Below are 21,181 nucleotides of genomic sequence, written 5' to 3'. Positions count from 1 at the left end.
TGAAATTAAAATGATAATTACTGTAGAAATTTTGTGATCGAACTAAATTTGTAAGTGCTTCTTTATATATCATCATGTAGAGGACAATGACTCTAGCATATTTGTTGACACACTACATGGTGTCTACCTCTGACACAAGTTGTAACACATCGGCTAGTGTCTAACTTTGATAACATTTGTAACAGCTCAAGTTTTCGTCAGTAGATATTATCCGTTTTAACCCATTACGTATAGTAATCAACTTCACGATTTTTACACGTGTTTACTATTTAGCCTTTGTCCGACTAGTGTCTCATAGCGTTTAGTGACTAGATATGATATCATTTGTAACCACTCAAGCCACATGCTAATAGATATTGTTCACTTTGGCCCGTTATATATCATCAGTAACATTGTGCTTTGTAAAATGCGTATATAGGAGAGTGATTTCTACACTATTATACGAAATTTTTATTTCCCTCTCCAATCAATAAAAGATCTCGCAAAAATGAATTTTGTGTTAGATTATGTTTGGTCCAGTACAAATATTTTTTAAAATATTAGATGGAACTAATTGGTGTAATTAATCTACGATATAAAATGAAGGGGTGCCTTTGATTCGCACTTAAGGAGCTAAATCACGAAAAATGAGACAAAAGTGCGTCTCGAAGTTGGTGCGGGAACGCGAAAGCATTGAGTTGGCAAAGAAATCCCAGCCGTCCAGATTCAATAATGAAGGATCGTACGGTAGGCTTTTGGGTTAGTTGGTTTCGATGGAGCCGACTGTCACCAACTAAAACCATGATTTAATATGTTGATAAAAAGCAGTTTTTATTCGATGTTTCAAAAACATTTTTATTTTGAATTTTGAATTTAGTTTTCATATTACAATGCTTTTGATTTTTCATTACTACTTTATTTTGTCATTTACGTTAAAATAAATAAAACAATTAATTAATAACAAAAAACTTAGCAATTTTAAAATATAACTTATGAAAATTTTAAATTATGTTGGATGACATTATATTATATTTGTGTATATAAAATTATTATTAAATTTATTAGGTTGCTTTATAATATAGATTAAAAGGTGATTTAAATAAAACCATTAATTAACTTTGACAGTTAGTAAATTAAACAACTAAATTTCAACCATGAAAAGGAGATTAAGAGTTGTTTAGTTTAATTTAATGTTAAATCTTGACTTAAAAAGGGATATTTCCGACCAATGAAAGTTCCAAAACTTTTGGTCAAAAGAGAGAGAGAGAGAGAGAGAGAGAGAGATGTTTGTGGCTGCTTTTCTTTGCTCTTACGTCTCTTTCATAAGCATATTTATGGCGGTGACTAATTTCCATTGTCACAACTCGCATCTTTGACCTTTATTTATTTAATTAGTTAATTAAATAATTAATTACTGATTTTAATACATTATTTACACGTTTAATTCGAGATAAAATAAAAAATAAAAAATAAAAAATAACCACTTAACATATTATTTTCACATATAAGATATAACCTAAGTTTATTATTTTATGTTTTGATTTAATAATTTGAATAAGAATTTAAATATTTTCTATAGAATAAACCCAGTTGTTACTTTGGGGAAAGGAAATTGTATTTATTATTTAAGGAAAGAGCTATAATTAAAATTTATAATTAAGTCACATTTGGACAGTCAACATGGACCCACAGAAACATAGAAGGTGAATCTTACCTAATGCACCTTTTTATTCATTTATTTCTTTATTTATTTCACTATCTCCATTCCTTTCAACCAAAAGCCAGCTGTGACTTTATAATTTTCGCACGTGACAGTTTATTTTTAAATATCAAATAATTTAAAATAGGATGAATTTTGTTTTAAATATTTATTATTCTTGTTGAATTTAGGTAGCACTCCAGTTTTATTTAAAAAAATGTTAAATTATATATTTAGCACTAATATTTGGTATATAAACTTATAAATCTAATTTATATTTTACTAAAAAAATTTAAAACTGAAATTAAAATAGGCCACTTATTTTTTTTTTCGAGAGAATAAATAATTAGATAATGAATTATTTTGTTCTATTTACAATTATTTACTATTGTATTTTCTTTTGTTTTATATGGTTTTAATTGTTCAAACTAATGTTTTGATAATGAGGGACTGTTAAGGTAACAGGTGGGTGACGGTGAAATGCTCAACAATGTCATCAAGCCAGATGTGACCATCCATCCAGCCTATCTTACGTGTCCATATCAACACCGCCAAATATGTCCACCGTGGATGGGGGACCACGGTCATCCTTGCTGGGTAACAGCCTCAGAGGAAAATAGATGGATGCATATATATATTGTTAAAATTATTGGAAATGGAAGAAATAATTGGATAAATGTACGTTGGGAAAGCATTTTGAATATTTATCAATTTAAATAAATTCAAAAGTTTAAAGGTGACAGCCCCATGGTAATTTTGTTGACTTGTTTGGATGAAGGGGCGATGCCACGTCAGCAGGATGATAAACTGATAATGGGATTGAAGAGGAACTGTTATTACAGGGAACTTGCTGGTGCGGAGAAGAGCGGCAAACAATGGCGGGATCTTTGAAAAGCTTTTCTCCGATGGCCATGATCAATGCCGATACTGAACTTCTGGTTCAATTGCCTCAGAATGATTGCAATTCTAGGGTTTTGGTACTCGGAGGCACCGGTCGGGTCGGAACCTCCATTGCCATTGCTCCCTTCAAGTTCTGTCACGACCTTCAGATCGTCATGGGCGGTCGCAACAGGTGATTCTTCTGTGTTTATTTTAATTCGGCGAGTTTCATTTGTAGGTAGATTTGAATTTGACTTATTTCGATTCTTTTCATTTCTGTATCTCTAAGTTATTCCTTAAAGTTGGTTTATCCGGTGTGTTCTCTCGTTTAGATCCTTTTTCATTATGAAACTAAACTGTTGATTACCGATTGGTAATCAGTGGATTTCGAGCCTTTTCTAAATTGTGATGCATAATGATATAAGGTGCGGCGTGCTGTGAAACGGAAAAAGGTGCTGCTATGGTTGCGACAGTTGGGAGAAACTCTCGATTTGTTGAAGTCGATGCTGAGAATGTAAAATCATTGGAGGCTGCTTTGAGAGGTATACTGATTCTTCTAATTAGTTTTAAGATTTCAACAGTCGTCTTTGATTCTATTTCTTCTCCAATTCCCATTTCGTGAGTGAAATATGAAGCTCCTAGTCATACTGAGCTTTTCCTCCTTCAAATGGAGTTTTAAATTTAAAACTTAGCGGTCAAATTACAATCCAATAGTTTAATATTCTGAAACATAAAGTTGTACCCACGAGGAAATAATTTCATGCATAAAGTTTTACCTTCGAGGCTACGAAAAGAGTTGTGTGAAATGCAAGAGATCGCTGTTCAAGGAATTTTCTCTTTATCTCAAACTTTGAATAGCGGCATCCTTTTCCTTTCTTTGTTTTCATTATTATTAAAAATTCTCTGTAATTTGCGTTGCCTATTTATGGAAGTTCCAACACACATGGAGTCTCCTGCACCTGTTGACGCCTTTCTTTTTTATTGTTTAAACTACACGCCGTGATTACTCTTTTTTAAAGTTTTAGCTCTGAGTCTCTGACAAATAACATGGTATTGTCTCTAGATGTCGTGTATGGTTAATTTTTCACGACCTTTTTTTTTTGTTGACTCCAAAGACTGTCGAACGACCAGAACTTTGGTGGTTCTGATGAGCTTTTGACCTCGGTGTAAAATGCAGATGTAATTTAATATAATATCGTGGTTTATTTATATTAAGATTAGTGAAATGACATGTAGGGATCAATTCCTCACCCCCCCCTTAGTTATTTTTTATTTTCTTTCCATGGAATTATTTTGTAGTAACTGATTTTTGTGGTCAAACATAAATTTGCCCCTTTTGATTTATGAAATATGTCTATCTGGAACAAAACACGTGAAAATCTTGCACCCTAAACTAAGGGCATTCAAATCTTTAACATACTGCCACCAGGGGTGCTTAACTGAAATCTTTAGCTGTTACTACAGATGTGGATCCTGTAGTTCATACTGCTGGGTTATTCCAACAGACAGAGAAGTGCACCGTACTTGAAGCTTCCATAAATATCCAGGAAAGAGCTGTTTGCATTAAAAATCTTGCTTTTATGATCATCTATTGACGACGTTCTTTGTCTATCTGCTTACAGCCTACGTTGGTGTTTGTGATGATACAAACTATTCACAGAATGCAAAAGCTTTCAAGAATAAAGCTATGGAGGCAAACATTCCAGCTATTACAACTGCATTTATCCTGGAGTGAGCAATGGTACATAATGTACTTATCGTGCACTTTTCTTATGTTGATAGTTCTTATTATATGGTGCTGCTAAATCTCTTAGATTGAATGCAATATTCAACCAATTCATTTTCCTTGCACAAAGTATAGGAAAGATATTGTGTAAGCTAATGGGCGAGTGGTAGGTTGAAGTTGAAGTTTAGTTTTCATGGGCAATAAAAGCAACATATTCAAGGCAATGCTTCATCTAACTGACAGTCTTTTCTGTTTCACCGAGCCAGTAATGGTGGCAGAGCTAGTACGTGCTGGAGAGATGAAAGCAGGGGTGATTCCGATAGGCTAAAGAGAAGTCCCTGATAATCATGCAACTAGTGAGTAAACCTCACGACTGATGAAGCATACTTTTCCCCAATCACTTATAATTCAATACTGTATCTGTACGAAGGAGGTAAACAAACTCCCAATGCCAACAGAGAATTAACAATTTATAATCTTCCGGATTTGGTGTATTCTTTAATAACCTTTGTATTTCCTTCGAGGAACCTCTGTATTTCACGATTTTATATGAAAATGGAAGAAATCAGGGTCAAAATATTTTGATTTTTAATGCCGTCATGTTTTATATTCAGCATAACCTTCAGTTAAACTAGAAAACTTTGAGGTCGTTAGTATAACTAATTATAAAAATTGATATGGTGCGCTTTCTTCAGCAACTAAGCGTGAATTATTATCTCAGATTCTACCTGCACTGCAGGCAATGGTGGTGCTGGTCCATCTATATTAGCTACTAGTTTCTTGCTGCTGGGAGAGAAGGTGGTCGCCTATAATAAAGGTTAGTGTCAAAACTGAAACTTTGTCTATGTAATATTCGAGCACTTGACGATTTTGCTGGAGAGCGTGTATCCATGAGGGTGAGAATCAAATTTCTCTGGTGAAAGAAGTCATAGCTTTATCAACCATTTGATAATTTGATTTCTGATTTATCAGGTGTTGAAAGTAGTTGATTTATGAAGAATGCCCCTTTTTCCTTTTCTGTTTTTGGTCTAATTCTGATTAGACGAGGCTACTTCATGGATAGCAGGTGACGAGAAGGAAAGCCGTGTAGTTTATGTAAGAATGTGATTTCTCTGGGCACAAACATGATTTTAGAGAATTGCTTTCAACAATGAAAACAGGTATGAATCTCAAAATTTCTTCTTTGTTTCTAGAAAGTATCTGACATTTATTTAAAGAAAACAATGACTACTTCATTGTACTCACACTATAGTATCTGAAATTTTTGGAAAGTCATGGTGAGAGGAATGGCATTTTTCAAGATGTTTGTGAAGAACAACAAATTTCCAATCACAGTTTTCAAAACAATTCTTTTTTCTGGATAATGTTCTTTGAAAGTTCACTCTGGAGTGTGGAGATTTTCTTTTTCATTTTGAAAAATCAAGAATATCATAGCTTTCCACCCAATTAACTCCTAAATTAAAAGTTTCATCTCTAAAAAATCCATAATGTAAAATTGGCTCAACTTTGAGAAACAATAGATAGAATTTCAGTTCATTCTTCTGTTTGTGAGGTAGAAAGATGATGTCCACTAAGAACTCATTATTTGTTATATTGTCTTACCTCTGATCATCATCCCTCGTTCTTATTTGACCTAAAACCAATTATTTAAAAGTACTTTCTAGGTGGAGAAAATAAAATCACGCCATCAATCAAAAAGATTGTGCTAATCACCCAGATCCTGTGAATCAAGAATCAAGTAGAACACTATAAACACTAATAATACAAGATCGAAAACCTTCAACAACGAGTGAAAGTCTAAATTTAGTTTCAAAAGCCAAAAATGATCTTGATAATGTATGTTCCCAACCAAGCTTAAATCTATCAAACACAACATACAACATGAACTACTCATGTCAAAGGTGTTCACAGTCAATCTAATGTTCTCTTTTTCTTCATTTCTTTTTCAGAATACACCATTTCTTTAAAAAACGAAGAGAACAAAATCAGACCACATATAGTCATCAGCATGAAGATCTGGAATAGTACTTCGTCAGCCACAGATCAAATTCAACATAAACGTAAAAAAGAGGGTACATCGAACACACGAAAATGTTATGCAGAAAATGGTAATTACCAGATTGTTGAAGCTCTAAACTGTAGTAGTTATCCTTATTCTTTTGTTAGCATCCTGTCAGAGACTCAGCCAGCCATTAGATGTTGTGACACACCTGTTTACTCATCTCTTCTCTGTCTGTACATGGCACTGTGAACAACTTCAAACTTCCTCTGTGGAACACCTACATTTTACTTCCTTTGTGGCATCAATGTTTTGCGTTAAGGATCATGCCTCCACCTCCTTTTCAAGATTTAGCCATCAGGAATTCCCATGAGCCAATTGTCAACTTTTGGCGGTCCCACCCTGAGGGGACAAACTGCAGCTGGATTTCTTGATAGAATGATCAATTACTTGGTGCACCCTAGCCATTTGAAAGCCTGAATTATATCCTGATGTGTTCGCATAGTTCTTATGGATACCTGGTTGATCGAGTAAATTCTGATCCGCGAGAACCATAAGATCTCCATAGATCTTGCCACTGAGGCCTAACACTACTTCTTTCGAACTGATGACCTTGATGAACATCTGTATGTGATCTAGGGGTGCTGCTTGCATTGCGTTTCTTTTGGGCAGTTCTCATCTCTTCTTCCGCATCATATCGGGAGCGCTGAAAAAACAGATCAGTTTAGGCTACAATCATCTGATAAAATGTATCGAGCTCGATAACATAGCTTAACATGATATGCAAGAGCGACTCGTGTAAAACTCGAGTTGCCACTGGAGGATGTTGGGGGTACTTCTCGATCTAAGCAATGCATGGACATATTGCAACTTGAGGCAGAAAGAGAATGAAAATAATGGTCGACAATGAAGAAACCTTTCTCTTGAAATTTCTATAAAAAAGTTGGGGAAGAACTCCCTTTTGGGTACCTTAATAGGATCTGAGAGTACATTATATGCCTCTCCAATCATTTTAAAAAGTTTATCAGCATCCATGGGGACTCCTCCAGCTATATCCTTCCATAGTACGTTATCTCCGTTGTCTGCTCTAGCCAAGGACTGACCAGCCTAAACGAACGAACAACCCATATTAAGAAAGCACAGACACAAATAAGCATATCTTCAAGGTAAACAAAATTAAACCTTGTCTGGATGGTATCTGAGAGCAGCTTTCCTGTATGCCTTCTTAATTTCAGCTGAAGATGCAGATGGATCAACTCCCCTGCCACAAAGGTAAATTACCGTTATTCTCATAACCTAAAATTAAAGGACCTTTCTCAGAATTCCCATCCTACTGGAAGGGGAAAGAGGGATGTCTTTGTTTCCTTTTATTATCTGAATATTCGTTAAATGATGGGTGATACTTACAGAATAAGGTACATGTCCAATGGAATTTCCTTTCTCGACTCTTCTTCAACTTCTGCAAGGTGGAGACGAGCTTGTCTCAAATCATTTGCACTGGTACTCGATCTATCGGAATTTCCAAACTGATAGGTCTTCTCTAATTCCTTAGAAAAAAGCAATATAAACTTCTGGAGATCATTAGCTGCTTGACCATAGTCTCTAATCATTTCATACAAAGTGGCCCGTCTAGAAATTGCCTGTGAATATAAAAGCTCTATCAGAACATACTTGTTAGTGTTCATCTATAATGGTACTCAAATTTTTCTTTGAGAAACCAAGAAGAATTGAGGGATATTTATGTTGACAGCTCGGTGCCCAGTATAAACACAAGAAAGAGAAAGCTTACCTTGAAAAATTCTTCATCGAGGGCTATGGCAAGACTACAATCCGCAATAGCATCAATAACTTGGCCCTGAGCTTTGTATGCAGCAGCCCGACTGTAGAAACAAAAAGCTGAGAAAGGACGTGACTCGACATTGCACGCCAAAGCAGCTGTGTAGTGTTCAATGGCTTCTGAATTCCTTCCTGCCTGAAATGCTTCATTCCCAGCATCCTGCACTCATTTAAGGAGGAAAAAAAGGTATGGGGATATAATGCAATTATGAGACTAAAAGATATTAAGGCATTAGAAAATGATATATGGATATGATCAAGTTATGGCTGATAGGATGGAGGAGCCTCTAAGGCAGTGGACTTATGATACCTTGTGACGTACGAGCTCCCTCATGGTAACGGCCAATGGTATTGATGATTCTAAAAACTTTCTTCCATTCCTGGAACTTAAAATTGTCAAACTGGAAAAGTGAAAAATGTTCTTTTTCCTTTCAAGTTTATTTTCTTTGCAATTTACTTCTTTATCAGTGAAATACTTGTTTCTTCTTCAAAAGTAGTAGGAAGCATAATAAATTACCCAATCACTGTAGGCACTTCCTCCTCTTGCGTTAAAGAAGCCAGACCCTCCTCAAGTTTTCCCAGAAGGAAGTAGCACTTGAGAGTCAAGCGGCATCGCCAAATCCTAAAGTACAACTTCTTTGAGATTTCAGAAGAATCCAGATTTGAGGTCTGACTGACAATATCTTCTGAAGGAGAATTCTTTTCAGCGGAATCTACGGTATGCTCACAAAACTGAATCACCTCCTCATATCTCCGAAGCTGCAGAATTTTTTTTTTTAAAGAAAAGAAAGTGATAAAAACCCAGAAACCATTGAGTTATGATGCATGAAAATGAAAGTTAGTTTACTCGCAGTAAAATCTCATATGATCTCCCAAAAGAATTCAAAGGGAAAGGGAGGAAATCGAGGGAAAAAATACAGAAAACGACGATAACATTAGAGAAGTGCAACAAACCATGAAAAGAGCCTCTGCTTTCATTTCAATTAATTTTTCGGAGCATGAGCTTATTACCAAAGCCTCTGAAATTAATTCCAAAACACTCTGCATATCAGTGGATGTGCTTCTTAGCTGAAGTTCAGCTAAACGTTTCATGCATTCAGACGCTTTCTGCAAGTCAGTAGAAACAGTAAGATCTGGTCATATAGATCACATCACGCCTATTAGAAGTGAAGCAAAAAACCATATATACCTTCCTCGACAATTTTGGTCACTATCAAAGGAAACAAAAAGGTTGAAAAACTATGGAGGTTCAGTTATTGTAATGACTCAAGCCCATCGCTAGCCGGTATTGTTCTCTTTGGGCTCTCTTTCGAGCTTTCCCTCAAGGTTTTTAAAACGCATCTATTAAAAAGAGATTTCCACACCTTTATAAAAAATGTTTCGTTCTCTTCCCCATCCGATATGGGATCTCACAATCCACCCTCTCCTTTGGGGCCCAACATCCTCGTTAGCATTTGTTCCCTTCTCCAATCGATGTGGGACCCCCAATCCACCCCCTTCAAAGTACTGGTACAACGAACCCAAAAGCTTAAGCTTTTTAGTTGATTGACGACTAAACATAACATCAGAGTTTGAGGCCCTTTGTTCAAACCCTATAATGTTGTTTCATCTCTAATAAATATTGATAACCACTAGCTAAGTCTTGTGTAAATTTTCAAGCCTACAAGTGAAGAGTATTAAAGTATTGTTATAAGATTGAATTCCTACAACCCATCAGCTTACGCTTTTAGATTATCCATTACTTTGTTGCACAAATTGAACTTCCATGAAAGATGATAGGACAGGACGCATGTCAAAAGGAACAAAAAACTAAAAGTTATCACATCTTAGAAAGAAAATCTGTTACCTGAGCATTTTGCAAACCATGCGAGGCTTCCACTACAATTTTCCGGTCCACATAGATATCATTCCCAGGTTGCAGGCATCTCTTGAAGAACTGTACCGCATCGTCAATTTCCCCAAGGCCAAGGTAACAGCTAATTTATAAGATAGTACTTCAGTGATATGTTATGAACATAATTTTCAAAATCTACTTCAGCGAGCCCTTACTTTGCAGCTCTAAGGTACACTTTATAAAAGCTGGGATCTATAGCAGCAGCCATTGTACAGTCACTGATTGCGTCTCGCAATCTTCCAAGAGACATTCTTGTTGCTGCACGATTGCTGTAACAAAGCATCAAAGCCCTGAGACAGCTTCTAGATGACTCATCTTTTGATATACAATTCACTCCTCGAGTGTAATGGTCCTCAGCCTTGGATAAATCACCACTTGCATATGCCTGGTTGCCTCTGTAACATGTTATGCAAACAAAAGAGAAAGAATCTTGAAGCTGACAATGAAGTATAAAGGATATCTTGACACAAGAAAGTATAAAGGCAAGAAGAAATCACAAGTATCAAAAGCCTAACCTCAGTCTCCACTTTTCACAAGCCTCCTGGGCAGCAACAGTTGCTGCTATCGTAGAAACCGACTCTTGCTTCATCTCCTGGCCTTTGTTCATCCAAGAATCAACTCCCTTCTGACTCATTTGAGATGATATTGGTGAAGGATTCCCAGAAAATGTAACAAATTGCCCAGAAGAGGATGGCAATGAAACTTCAACAGCAATTGTTGGGGAAATATAAGAATCTTGACCAACTTTTCCCCAACTTTTCTTATTGTATTGGCGTTTGGATGCAGATAATTGACCTCGAACAGCAGAAGAGGCAGCAAATGTAAAGTTTGATCTCGATCCATCCTCTGAATTTGAAGCAAAACTAAATTGATTCTTGCCATCGCTATCCTGCCTCTCGAATTTCACGCTCGAATTGGCTTCTGTTTCTCCTGAAATAGCAGCTAGACCACCACTCATATCCAACTCTTCATTTGCAGATTTGTAGCTTTCAGTATCCACCCCTGAAACAGATTCTTCTAGAGGACCTTCAGCGCCATGGTTTATATTAGAATGGTAAAGAGTGCCTTCACATTCTTCCACTTCAGTTGCAGAACAACCAGGTTCACTCATATTTAAGCTTTCTGTAGCATTAACCAGATCTTCATCTATAACATCATTTAAGACCTCAGGTATCGATTCATCAAATACAACGGAGTTGTTGTCGAGATTAAGCGATTCATTGGATGTCAGAGAATTTTCACGAGAAACCCGACCACGAGCCAGTGTTTCTTGATATGGCGAAACATCCATTGGTGAATAGAATTCAGATGCCTTGTGTCTCTCCTGAGTCTCCTGATCAACGCGCAACCGAAACATGGTAGAATTATATCTTTCACTCCTACTCTTTGGCCTGAATTCTCTAATTGGATCGCTCTGAGCACTGAATTGAAAATTTTCACTGATTCCAGCAGAAAATGTTTTTGTTTTTACATCTGGTGTCTTAAGCTCTACAATACCTTCAATGTTCAAATGCTGCATCTTGTTGGGGAGTTCTGAAACTATAGAATTACCAACTTTACTGTCCCACAAACCAGATTTAGCCCCTTCATTTCTAGTTTTATGAATTCGTGCAGAATTACCTTGCCCTTCTTCAATGTTCAGCTTCCTCAAGTAATCCGGAAGCGTTGATTCAATGGCTTCATCACCTCCACTTTCGACATTCAATTTCTTCATTCCATCCAAAACTTCCCTCTCTGCCCTCTCCAAATTCGAGCTGGTTCTGCTCCTATTTTCTCCAAATACAAATGGCTGATTCCCAATGACACCCGACTCAGATTTACCAAAGATAGAATCCTGACCCGAAAATGCCGCCGGAAATGAATTCCCGGTGAACGGCCGAAGCGTTTCCGGGACCGCCGCAGACCTCAAATCCAGGGAACTCGTTTGCCTCCTCACCTTCGTCATTCTCGCCCTCGTAATACCAGACTTCGATCGAGAAAGCGATTGCGTAACAAAACTGATATTGGAATACCCATCATAAGAATTCGATGACCCAGGAGCATTATCATGGAAGCTTGATGAATTCATGTCGTCTGGGGATTTAAAGGCTCAAGAACTCCAGTTTCCTCTCAATGCAGAGACAACGATCATGGCGAATTCAGAGCGAGTATGGGATTGAAATGGAAAGTGGGCAACAGTATGTTTTGTGGACGGAGTTATTTCCTTGGGTTGGAAGGCAAAAAAAAAAAAAAAACGAAAGGAAGAGAGCGAAACAAAGGTTTTTTCAACAATCAATCACAGGTGCGACGCTGATAATGAAGCTGGTTGCCTTCCTTGGCTCTGCTTTTGATCTTTGTAAGGGCGCTTTCAATATCATGTGTTGTGTTGCAGCTCCAATCCCTTCATTTATTTCGCTTTCCATGTTTGGGGAGTCACCATAGGTTATTATAATTAAGTTTGGATTACATTATTTTACGTTTCTTTTTGACCATAGGTTATAATTAGACTAATTTAATTTGGATTACATTGCATTACATTTTGTTCTTCCCATAGAGGACGGTTGTGAGGATATGATCGTACTAACATCTGAGATTTGAATATTTATATAGAACAAAAACCATGACCCACTTGAACCCAAATGTCACAATCTAATTACATCCCACTGGAAAGAGACACGTTCCATCGGATTGATTAATCTATGAACGCAAGTGACCATGTTATATTATCATTTGGTAAATATGTTTGGCTACTATTTAATTACTCATTAATTTTTTAATTTACTTACTTAATAAAAATACTTAAATTTTGAAAAAATTAAATCATCCATATTTTATTTTTAAGATGTCTTTTATTTTAAAAAATATCTTTAAATTATTAAAAATTAAAAATTTAAAGATAATTTTTAAACAAAATAAAATAATTGAATATTTTTTTTATTAATCTAAAATGAGAAATTTAATGCTAACAAAGAAAATACAAACTAATAAGTTACTATAAATAAATTTTTTGTAAATAAAATTTTATTGAATATATTATTAAGTTCAATTTTAGAGGCCATATTTATTGCAAATTATTGAGAGGGTGAAAAAGTCTATATGAATTATTAGTATTGGAGCAGATATGGTGTGGGGCCCACCATTTGGTCTAATATTAAGAGCTTGGGAAAAAAATTTATCCCAAAAAAAATTAATTTTGGTAGGAAAAAACATTAACTACAAAACATATATATTTTTTTAGCTGTTTGTTTGTCAAATTTTAAATAATAAATAAAAAAAAAAAATTGGATTTTAATAATAATTTAAACTGCATGCAAATAGACACTAATAATTATAGTCAATTCCTAGGATTCCCTTGTCTGATTGCCCAATGTTTCATAGTATTCCTTTCTCAAGCTGTTGTATTCTTCACATAATGTCTTTAAACTTTCTATTTCTTCCCTTGAACCTTTCTTCTCCTCCAACCACATTTTTATTGCTTCAATCTCCTTCTTCATCTCTTTAATTTTCTTCGTTTTTTCCTCGACCTCTTTCTGCAAGACCTCGAGTTCTAAACCCACAGGCTTGAATTCTACACGCACAAATAAGCATCGTATACTATAATATTGTATCAAACAAAAAATACAACTTGAAAAAGTAATATTTTTAAAGGTCAAAATTAATAAATAAGACAAACCCGATGGGTCAATTTTCGAGCTGCTGCTTCGATCCATTTATTTGCTAAACTAATTTGCTTCAAGTGGAGCTGAGGAAAAAGAGAAAAAAAAAAAAAAACATTGATTTAGGAGAAAATCTATTACTCGGGTATCACAATCATTACATCATCTAAACATTCATGCAAGCTCAACAGAGAAACAACGTGCATTTATTGAATTTTCATCCAAAATTGCCATAAAGTCGTAATCATGCAGACTCTAATCATGCTAACGTGCGCTAGAATGCGCCCATATGCGCTAACGTGCGCTAATAATTATTGCTCAAATAAAGTTTTAAAAATTGTATATTATAATTAGTGGAATTATATAAAAATAAAAATATGAAAAATTGCAGTTTGTTTGGGCTCGGCCCATTAACGTCTTCGATGATATTAAACAGAAATAGCCCAACACGATTCTGAGATGGACTGAAAAAAGACGGAACACGAGGCATGTCTCGCACGTGTCATGTTTCAGACTACAGTAATAAATAAAATTAAATTCACAAACTTAAAAGCATGTTTTAATTAATTAATTAATTTAATTTATTTTATTTTATTTTATTAATTACACCCATATTTATGTAAAAACATCACTAATAAAATGTTAGACAAACTAAAAAATATCATATAAACACAAAATAATAAGCTAAATTAAGTAAAACTCATAACCCATTTCGGGTTCGGTTGGACTAGTTAATACATATACTTTCGATCAAAATACCAAATGTTCGAGTCTAATTAACTCGAATCGGGAACGAGTAAAATTAAGAAAATAAATTAAAATTGAGCTTATAATCAAATGTTCGAGTCTAATTAACTCGAATCGGGAACGAGTAAAATTAAGAAAATAAATTAAAATTGAGCTTATAATCCAAACTCACCTTTCTTTCACCTTCCCTCTCCCAAGCAGCAAATAGGGTTTTTCTTCTTTCTCTTATGCCTTGTTGAGTGTGAATATGGGTGAGAAGAAAAGGGTTTATATCACATGAAAATGGCTCAGAGAGGGAAAGAGATTTTTCTTGATGGGGAAAGAAAATGAAGGGCCAGGATTTAAGTACCTAAAGATGTTGGGCTAATGAAGGCGTCTGATGGCAATCATCACTGCCTTTTTGTCTTATACGGTGTGAAGTGTAGCACTGAATCACACCCCCTGAATCTCTGTGTTTTTACTCTCTTGACTTCGTTATTTTTTTGGGCATGCAAGGCATCTGGATTTGCATTATTACTTCCAACGCTTTATATATATTTAAATTTTTAAATATTTTTCCCTTTTTGACTCTATTTTTCAACCAAAACTTTACGAATAAACTTTAAAATATAATACGAATATAATGATATTCCTAATTTCGTATCCTTTAATTCACGTGTATTGTGTTTATCTAAGTCTAGTTTTCTAGAGGTATTTTTGAGTTAAAGATGAATTTGAGACGGATTTTAAACTATACTGATGTAATTTTTTTTTTTTAATTCAAACAAAATTTATTAAATAACAAACCCAATCCAATCTAATAATAATAATAAATTAATCTGATCGTTTGAATCGTTTATTCCAATTTAACCCATAAAAGTTTTAATTTATAAGAATTCATCGTTATTTTGATTAAATATTAAATATTAAATTTTAACAAAGTTTTTTTTTTAATTTTTTTAAAGGATGTTTATATAAATTTAGAATTTAAAAAATGCTTTCTACTAAGCTACTATATCTTGGTCAACATTTTGTTGGGTATAATTTGACCATTCAGAAATATTCTATTTAATTTTGTCTATACAATAAAGATTATTGTCGATAAAATACTTTAGATTAATAAAAGTATCGGATAAAATTTAACGTTTTTCGTATATTTTCATAAAAAAAGATTTTAATATCAATATATGAACGAAAACGTTTGATTTATATTCTTATCAATTTTATTTATTTGCACACGTATATATATAGACTTTTTAAATAAAATCCGGTGTAAATTGATATACTACCATTATTATTTTATTATTTTTACTTGCAGAAATAGTTAGTTAATCAATTTATATTAAAAAAAAAAAAGAAAAAAGAAACAGAAAAGGGAATGCTGTTCGGTTTTTAAAAAACGACATGACGTGACTGGCAAAATAACGGGGTTTTTTATAATGCCATTTTCAAAGCATATCGTATTCACCTGACGTTGGCATTCGATGAGTCGGCATGCAATAAGGTTTATTGTCGTTTTGTTAATTTTATTGTCGTTTTATTTATTTCTTATACGTAATTTAAAAAATCAATAAAATATGAAAATTACTCTCGATGTCCATATATTCCCATGTGAAAATTTCACGGGCAATCCAAAGAAGTATAGTGCCACGTCATTTATCAACCCCATATAATCTTCCAAGGTTTTGGGAACCCGTTCTAAAGTGATCCATAACATATTCATAGTCATACGCTTCCATGAGTATGTCCATAGCATATTCACATATATCATAAATTAGCACAAATTGTTATAAAAATCGAATTAAAAAACATAAATATATTGCGATTTTTATAAAAATTGTCAATTAATGTATCTTTATAATTCAATAAACGTGAAAATTTATAATAAAAATCAATAAATACACTAATGGGTGAGTAAATACTAAGGACAAATGTAAATTTTATGTATTTATAAATATTATTTTTATTATGTTATGTATAATATGTTTTAGCAAAAAACATAAGAGTTACGAAAAAATTAAAAATTTTAATTTAAAAAAATAAGTGTGAGACAGTTGAGGTACGGACAATTCGGTAATTAAGAGACATTCTCGCACGTGCACTGCATGGTGTTAGGGTAGTGATATTACCGACCAAGCACTTTTTTTTTTTTTTTTTTTTTTAGTTTTTTATATCAAAAGAAAAAAACAGACTTCCCAAAATGCCCTCACGCGCGGGAAGTTCATGTTATCGCGCGTGTGCCAATTGAGGACGTGGATTTTTGAGGAAAATATTAAACATTTATGTTTATTTGTTTATTTAGGCTTTTGACTCGGGAAACAGAAACCCCTAATGGCTCTTTATGCTCTCTAAGTTTTAACGCCCGCCCACCTACTTCACTGTGCCGTCTGAAACTTAAACTTCCTCCGCCACCGACCGACGAGAAGAAAGAGAGAGAGGGAGAGAATAAGAGAGAAGGGAGAAGAGAGATTTTTCGCTATGGCTTCTGCCGCTTTCATCAATCCGTCTTCGTTGTCTCTCGCTATATTGAATCAGAATCGTTGTTTTCAGTCATCGCCGTCGCATTTGCATCACTTGCACATCTCCGCTTCCCCTGCTTTCACCTCCTTGACTGCCGGTATCAGGGCCAATGGTATGTTTCTCACTCGTCGACATGACCGATGCGATCTAAGTAACCGTCGACGGATGTTTTGGGTGTCTTCTTCTGGAGGTGGTGGTTCTGACGGCGGTAACTTTTCTTCGCGCGGCGGAGGAGGCGGGGGCGGTGATGATCATGGTAATGAAGGTGGCTCTGGAAATGCTGGTGATAAGAACAAGGCGGAGGCGCTTTTGGTGTTGGCTGAGGCTGGCCGATCACTGGAATGCCTGCCGAAGGACTTGGTGGCCGCGATCGAGGCCGGTCGAATCCCTGGATCGGTGATCACGAAGTTTTTTGAGCTTGAGAAGTCTGCTATCATGCGATGGCTGATGCAGTTTGGTGGATTCAAGGAGCGCCTGTTGGCGGACGATTTGTTTCTAGCGAAGGTCGGGATGGAATGCGGCGTTGGGGTCTTCACTAAGGTTTTCTTTTCACCCACTCTCATGTTCCGGATCAGTAAAAATGTCCTTTATAATTTATAGGGATCTTCTCGTTTCTTTTATTGCATTTATTTTGTTCTTCGCTTTTACCGACAAATATAGAAATCTTTCCCTCCCCATCTTTTTTCTATTTCTTTGCCACTCAATTGTACATGTTCAAATTTTACTATTGACCTTGAACTGTGATGTTTTAGGCTATTTGATCTGACTTTTTCTTTGGGGATTTCTACTTCCGTTTTGCATGCATACCTGCATTAAACGATATCATCTTAGGACACTGGCCTTGAAATTTGTTTGATCATTTCCTTGGATGCGTTTTTACTTTTAGCTTATTGTAAATCTCACCCCCTTCTTTCCTCTCCCTTACCTGCAGTTAATTTTCGTAATTTATTTTTCAGACTGCTGCTGAGTATGAGCGCCGAAGGGAAAAGTTTTTTGATGAGCTCGAGATTGTTTTCGCTGATGTGGTATAACCCTGTTGTTACTCATCAAATATTTTACATTTCATTTGCACGTCTAAGTGATAGCACTAGAGCACTTATACGCTCTCGCTTGATATATACGTTAGTCTGCTGTCAGATGATGTCATCCCGTTTTCCTTGATCAAAAGAGAAAATTTGGGAGTGATTAAACAGAGTGGTTACCACTTTCATAATTGTCAGATAACTTTTCATCCCCACATGCATCTAACAATTAAAGAGTGGAAGTGTAATTCTGCCAGCAACCGGTGGAATTTGATTGTTGGAGAATCTATAATGTATTAAGGGGTTGGTGATCCAAAAACTAAAAGTGTGGTCATCGTCAGTCATGGCTATAAGTTTGTGATAGCATACAAACCGTTTAAGATAAGCAATCATTTCTAAGTACCTGTCTATTGTCACCGGTAGAAGATGGTTAGACACAAGGCTGGAATACTAGAGCAATTAGTCTAATGCAATGATTGAATTCCTTTGTATAACATAGTAAGGACAGAGAGTTGTTTCTTGGAGCGTTGTGAATATGTGCATATGTTCTGTTTTGTAAAATAGTTAATCTGGTATTTGGCTCAGACAAGTGGGACTAACTAATGTTTTAGGGTATTTGCAGTTTTGATTTGAAAATTAGTAATTATGTTCTTTCTTAACTCTTGAAAGAGCACATGCTCTTTTCGTCAAGAAAGATATCATTCGAAGCAAATCTATTGACAAGTACATATTTTTAGGTAATGGCAGTTATTGCTGATTTCATGCTTGTTTATCTTCCTGCTCCGACTGTTTCTCTCCGACCACCACTTTCAGTCAGTGCAGGAGCTATTGCGAAGTTCTTCCATGGATGTCCTGATAATGCTTTCCAGGTCTTTCATTCTCATGGATTAATTGGATCTTTGCTGAACCTTTCTTTAGAGGATTGCGAGAACTAAATTATTGTTCTGTTTTAGGTTGCTCTCTCTGGAACTTCATATTCATTATTACAGAGATTTGGTGCAATAGCGGTATGAGAACTTTTGGTAAATTTTGCATCAATTTTATATATTTAGAAGAAAATGCAAAATCAACTTATCATGTTTTCTGTGGATACTTTTGCAGCGCAATGGAGCTAAGCTTTTTGCAGTTGGCACGACTTCATCACTGGTACATTGTCAAATGTCTCCTCTTGAGTTTCCGAAATTCTTAGGGTCTTTTGTATCACGTCATTTTCTAGTCATCTTTTATGGCTTCTTTTGCTGCTGGAGTCATCTGTCATAGGAAAATGGTCGCTTGTTTTTTTACCACCTGTCACCCTGTCTGTTTGGCCGTAGATCAATAGGTATCTGGCTGACTTCCAGCTCTTCCCTTTTTCTCAGAATTTTTTTGTCCCCTGAATTTAACTAGTAATGCAATCCTTTGAAGATTGGGAGTCTGGGCTGCAAAATTTTGAACGGTGAACCATGGGGTCTTATTGCCTGACCCGTTGTTCTTATTCTTTAAGTTCATATTATTTTACATTGTGTCCCTTTCTTGCTACACTTCAATCATCATGTTAAGTGGGACCCATCTTAGCTCATATGCAACAATATGAACGCTTGTTTTGTAGCCCCAGCAGTAACCATCAGACCTCTTTTTGGGATTCTTGTTTCTTCAGCCACTACCTGCAACACCTGGGGTGTTTGTCTTTTGAATAAACATTGCAGAAACTAATTCGTTATGCTCTTTGTATAGGTTGGCACAGCTGTTACAAATACTGTAATCAATGCAAGGAAGGCCATTGATAAGAATGCTGCAGCTGAAGTGGAAAATGTGCCTATACTTTCCACGAGTGTTGGTTACGGTGTCTATATGGCTGTCTCCAGCAACCTCAGGTATTGGTTTTCTGCAGTTATAGCTTGTTGTATGCGACCATGAATTATATTTAGAATGAATCCCCTTTTTGAGAAAGTGCTACCATAAATTATATTTAGAACCAGTATATGGTGGGTTTTCTTACCCTGGCTTACCACTGCATCTGTAGCCTTTTTGCGTACTCTTTGTTGCGCAAAGATTATACGCTAATGTTTCCCAAAAGTAGAGACTTATTGCACTCTTTGGTGTGATTGGTATTCATTTGGGATTTCAGGTTTTGGTCTTTATCTTGAAAACTTTGAAATACAAGTTACTTGTGTACAGTACTATTATAAAAATTAGAATGCAAGGGAGGTTAAACCAGAGTTGAGATCCTTATGAAAAGGAAAAATGAGGAATGAATGATGCATTTGCGTGGACAGTATTTTAGTTAGAAGAATGATGTGCCGAAGGTGATATAATCAAATTGTAATGGATATCTTTGTGATGAAAAGTAATGATTACACTGTAATTTCGATTGCCTACTGTGAAACTTAGAATAAATTTGCTTATTGATTTGATGGCTGCTATTTAAATAAGATTGACCTGCTGGTCTTGCTCTCTTCTACCCTGATGTTGTGAGCTCATCCATTTCCGAGCTTTTCTTATACCTGGGATATTTCATTGTGTAGGTATCAAGTTCTGGCTGGTGTAATAGAACAGCGAATTTTGGAGCCCTTGTTACACAAGCACAAGCTCATGCTCAGCGCACTTTGTTTTGCTGTTAGAACAGGAAACACATTCCTTGGTTCACTCTTGTAAGATTTTCACATCTCTATTAATAGTGTGATTTCTTACTGTATTTTTTCTATGAAAATTGGTTTCTTTATTATTATTTTTTTTAAAAAAATGTGATCGCTTGCCTTTCCCTATTTTAACTTACATTCTATAAACTCGCTTCGCCAGGTGGGTGGACTATGCCCGTTTTATAGGAATTCAGAAGTGAAGGCTAATTCGCTTGGTTTGCTTTAAATTAGGTATTTCAAATGAACGCGAGGAAGGTTCCAGTTTACAATTAAGAGTTGTTTAATTTCCTTATTTGCAGTACAAGATCCATTGTGACGTTTTTTGGTTTTGGTTATATTTCACTTTTCATTGTTTCTCTCGTTCTCTGTCATTTTTTCCGCTTTTCTTTTCTTACTATTTCTGTGCTTTTAAGGTATCGGAACAGATGGGAATAACAATAAAGTATAGTGAACTTAGTTCGGGTTAAAAGAACATTTTGATAAGCTTCCATGAATGGAGCTATGAAAGTAATTATCAAATAATTTGTTATGTTTGCTTCTATATCATGTTGTTTGGGTTTCGGTGGTGTTTTAAATTGAATTGTTTCTGATTTGTTTTGTTTTTCTATGAAAATTATTTTGTTCTGAGAGCATGTTTAATATGTACTT

General features: G+C 35.3%; 3 protein-coding genes and 1 long non-coding RNA gene across 15 annotated transcripts; 2 read left to right on the top strand and 2 right to left on the bottom strand.

The window, feature by feature from the left end:
• The first annotated feature begins 2,429 nt into the window (after nucleotides 1-2,429).
• On the top strand, nucleotides 2,430-10,312 carry LOC111490780. Of its 12 annotated transcripts, none has more exons than XR_002719607.1 (12): nucleotides 2,432-2,750; nucleotides 2,983-3,099; nucleotides 4,022-4,298; nucleotides 4,550-4,639; nucleotides 5,005-5,100; nucleotides 5,350-5,443; nucleotides 6,233-6,391; nucleotides 8,033-8,305; nucleotides 8,393-8,453; nucleotides 8,649-8,836; nucleotides 9,949-10,087; nucleotides 10,175-10,312. XR_002719607.1 is itself a non-coding variant. In XM_023139388.1 (8 exons), exons 1-5 carry the CDS (start codon nucleotides 2,597-2,599, stop codon nucleotides 4,623-4,625), a joined length of 549 nt encoding a protein of 182 aa, XP_022995156.1. In that variant the 5' UTR covers nucleotides 2,431-2,596; the 3' UTR covers nucleotides 4,626-4,639; nucleotides 5,005-5,100; nucleotides 5,350-5,443; nucleotides 6,233-6,635. The 12 variants fall into 12 exon arrangements, 1 of the variants encoding a protein (XP_022995156.1); XR_002719610.1 differs by having other exon boundaries at nucleotides 8,393-8,466; XR_002719616.1 differs by having other exon boundaries at nucleotides 2,430-2,750; nucleotides 5,023-5,100; nucleotides 5,326-5,443; nucleotides 8,033-8,453.
• LOC111490693 lies at nucleotides 6,068-12,516 on the bottom strand. The gene is made up of 11 exons (XM_023139243.1): nucleotides 10,528-12,516; nucleotides 10,168-10,407; nucleotides 9,965-10,094; nucleotides 9,073-9,225; nucleotides 8,636-8,877; nucleotides 8,429-8,498; nucleotides 8,072-8,278; nucleotides 7,690-7,922; nucleotides 7,465-7,543; nucleotides 7,252-7,389; nucleotides 6,068-6,988 (listed from the first exon to the last, which is right to left on the bottom strand). The coding sequence occupies exons 1-11, from the start codon at nucleotides 12,078-12,080 to the stop codon at nucleotides 6,791-6,793; spliced, it is 3,243 nt and encodes a 1,080-aa protein (XP_022995011.1). The 5' UTR covers nucleotides 12,081-12,516; the 3' UTR covers nucleotides 6,068-6,790.
• Nucleotides 12,517-13,284: 768 nt separating this feature from the next.
• LOC111490793 lies at nucleotides 13,285-14,637 on the bottom strand. Its single transcript, XR_002719618.1, has 3 exons — nucleotides 14,567-14,637; nucleotides 13,665-13,733; nucleotides 13,285-13,559 (listed from the first exon to the last, which is right to left on the bottom strand). It is a non-coding gene; the product is annotated as an uncharacterized LOC111490793 (long non-coding RNA).
• Nucleotides 14,638-16,677: 2,040 nt separating this feature from the next.
• Nucleotides 16,678-21,062, top strand: LOC111490744 (protein RETICULATA-RELATED 4, chloroplastic). The gene is made up of 8 exons (XM_023139331.1): nucleotides 16,678-17,433; nucleotides 17,850-17,918; nucleotides 18,653-18,784; nucleotides 18,869-18,922; nucleotides 19,017-19,061; nucleotides 19,629-19,768; nucleotides 20,420-20,545; nucleotides 20,694-21,062. The coding sequence occupies exons 1-8, from the start codon at nucleotides 16,852-16,854 to the stop codon at nucleotides 20,731-20,733; spliced, it is 1,188 nt and encodes a 395-aa protein (XP_022995099.1). The 5' UTR covers nucleotides 16,678-16,851; the 3' UTR covers nucleotides 20,734-21,062.
• The last annotated feature ends 119 nt before the right edge of the window (nucleotides 21,063-21,181 follow it).

The sequence above is a fragment of the Cucurbita maxima genome, unplaced genomic scaffold (genome assembly GCF_002738345.1).
Source record: "Cucurbita maxima cultivar Rimu unplaced genomic scaffold, Cmax_1.0 Cma_Scf00016, whole genome shotgun sequence".
Lineage (NCBI taxonomy): Eukaryota > Viridiplantae > Streptophyta > Magnoliopsida > Cucurbitales > Cucurbitaceae > Cucurbita > Cucurbita maxima.
This window is presented reverse-complemented; position numbering and strand designations above follow the sequence as displayed.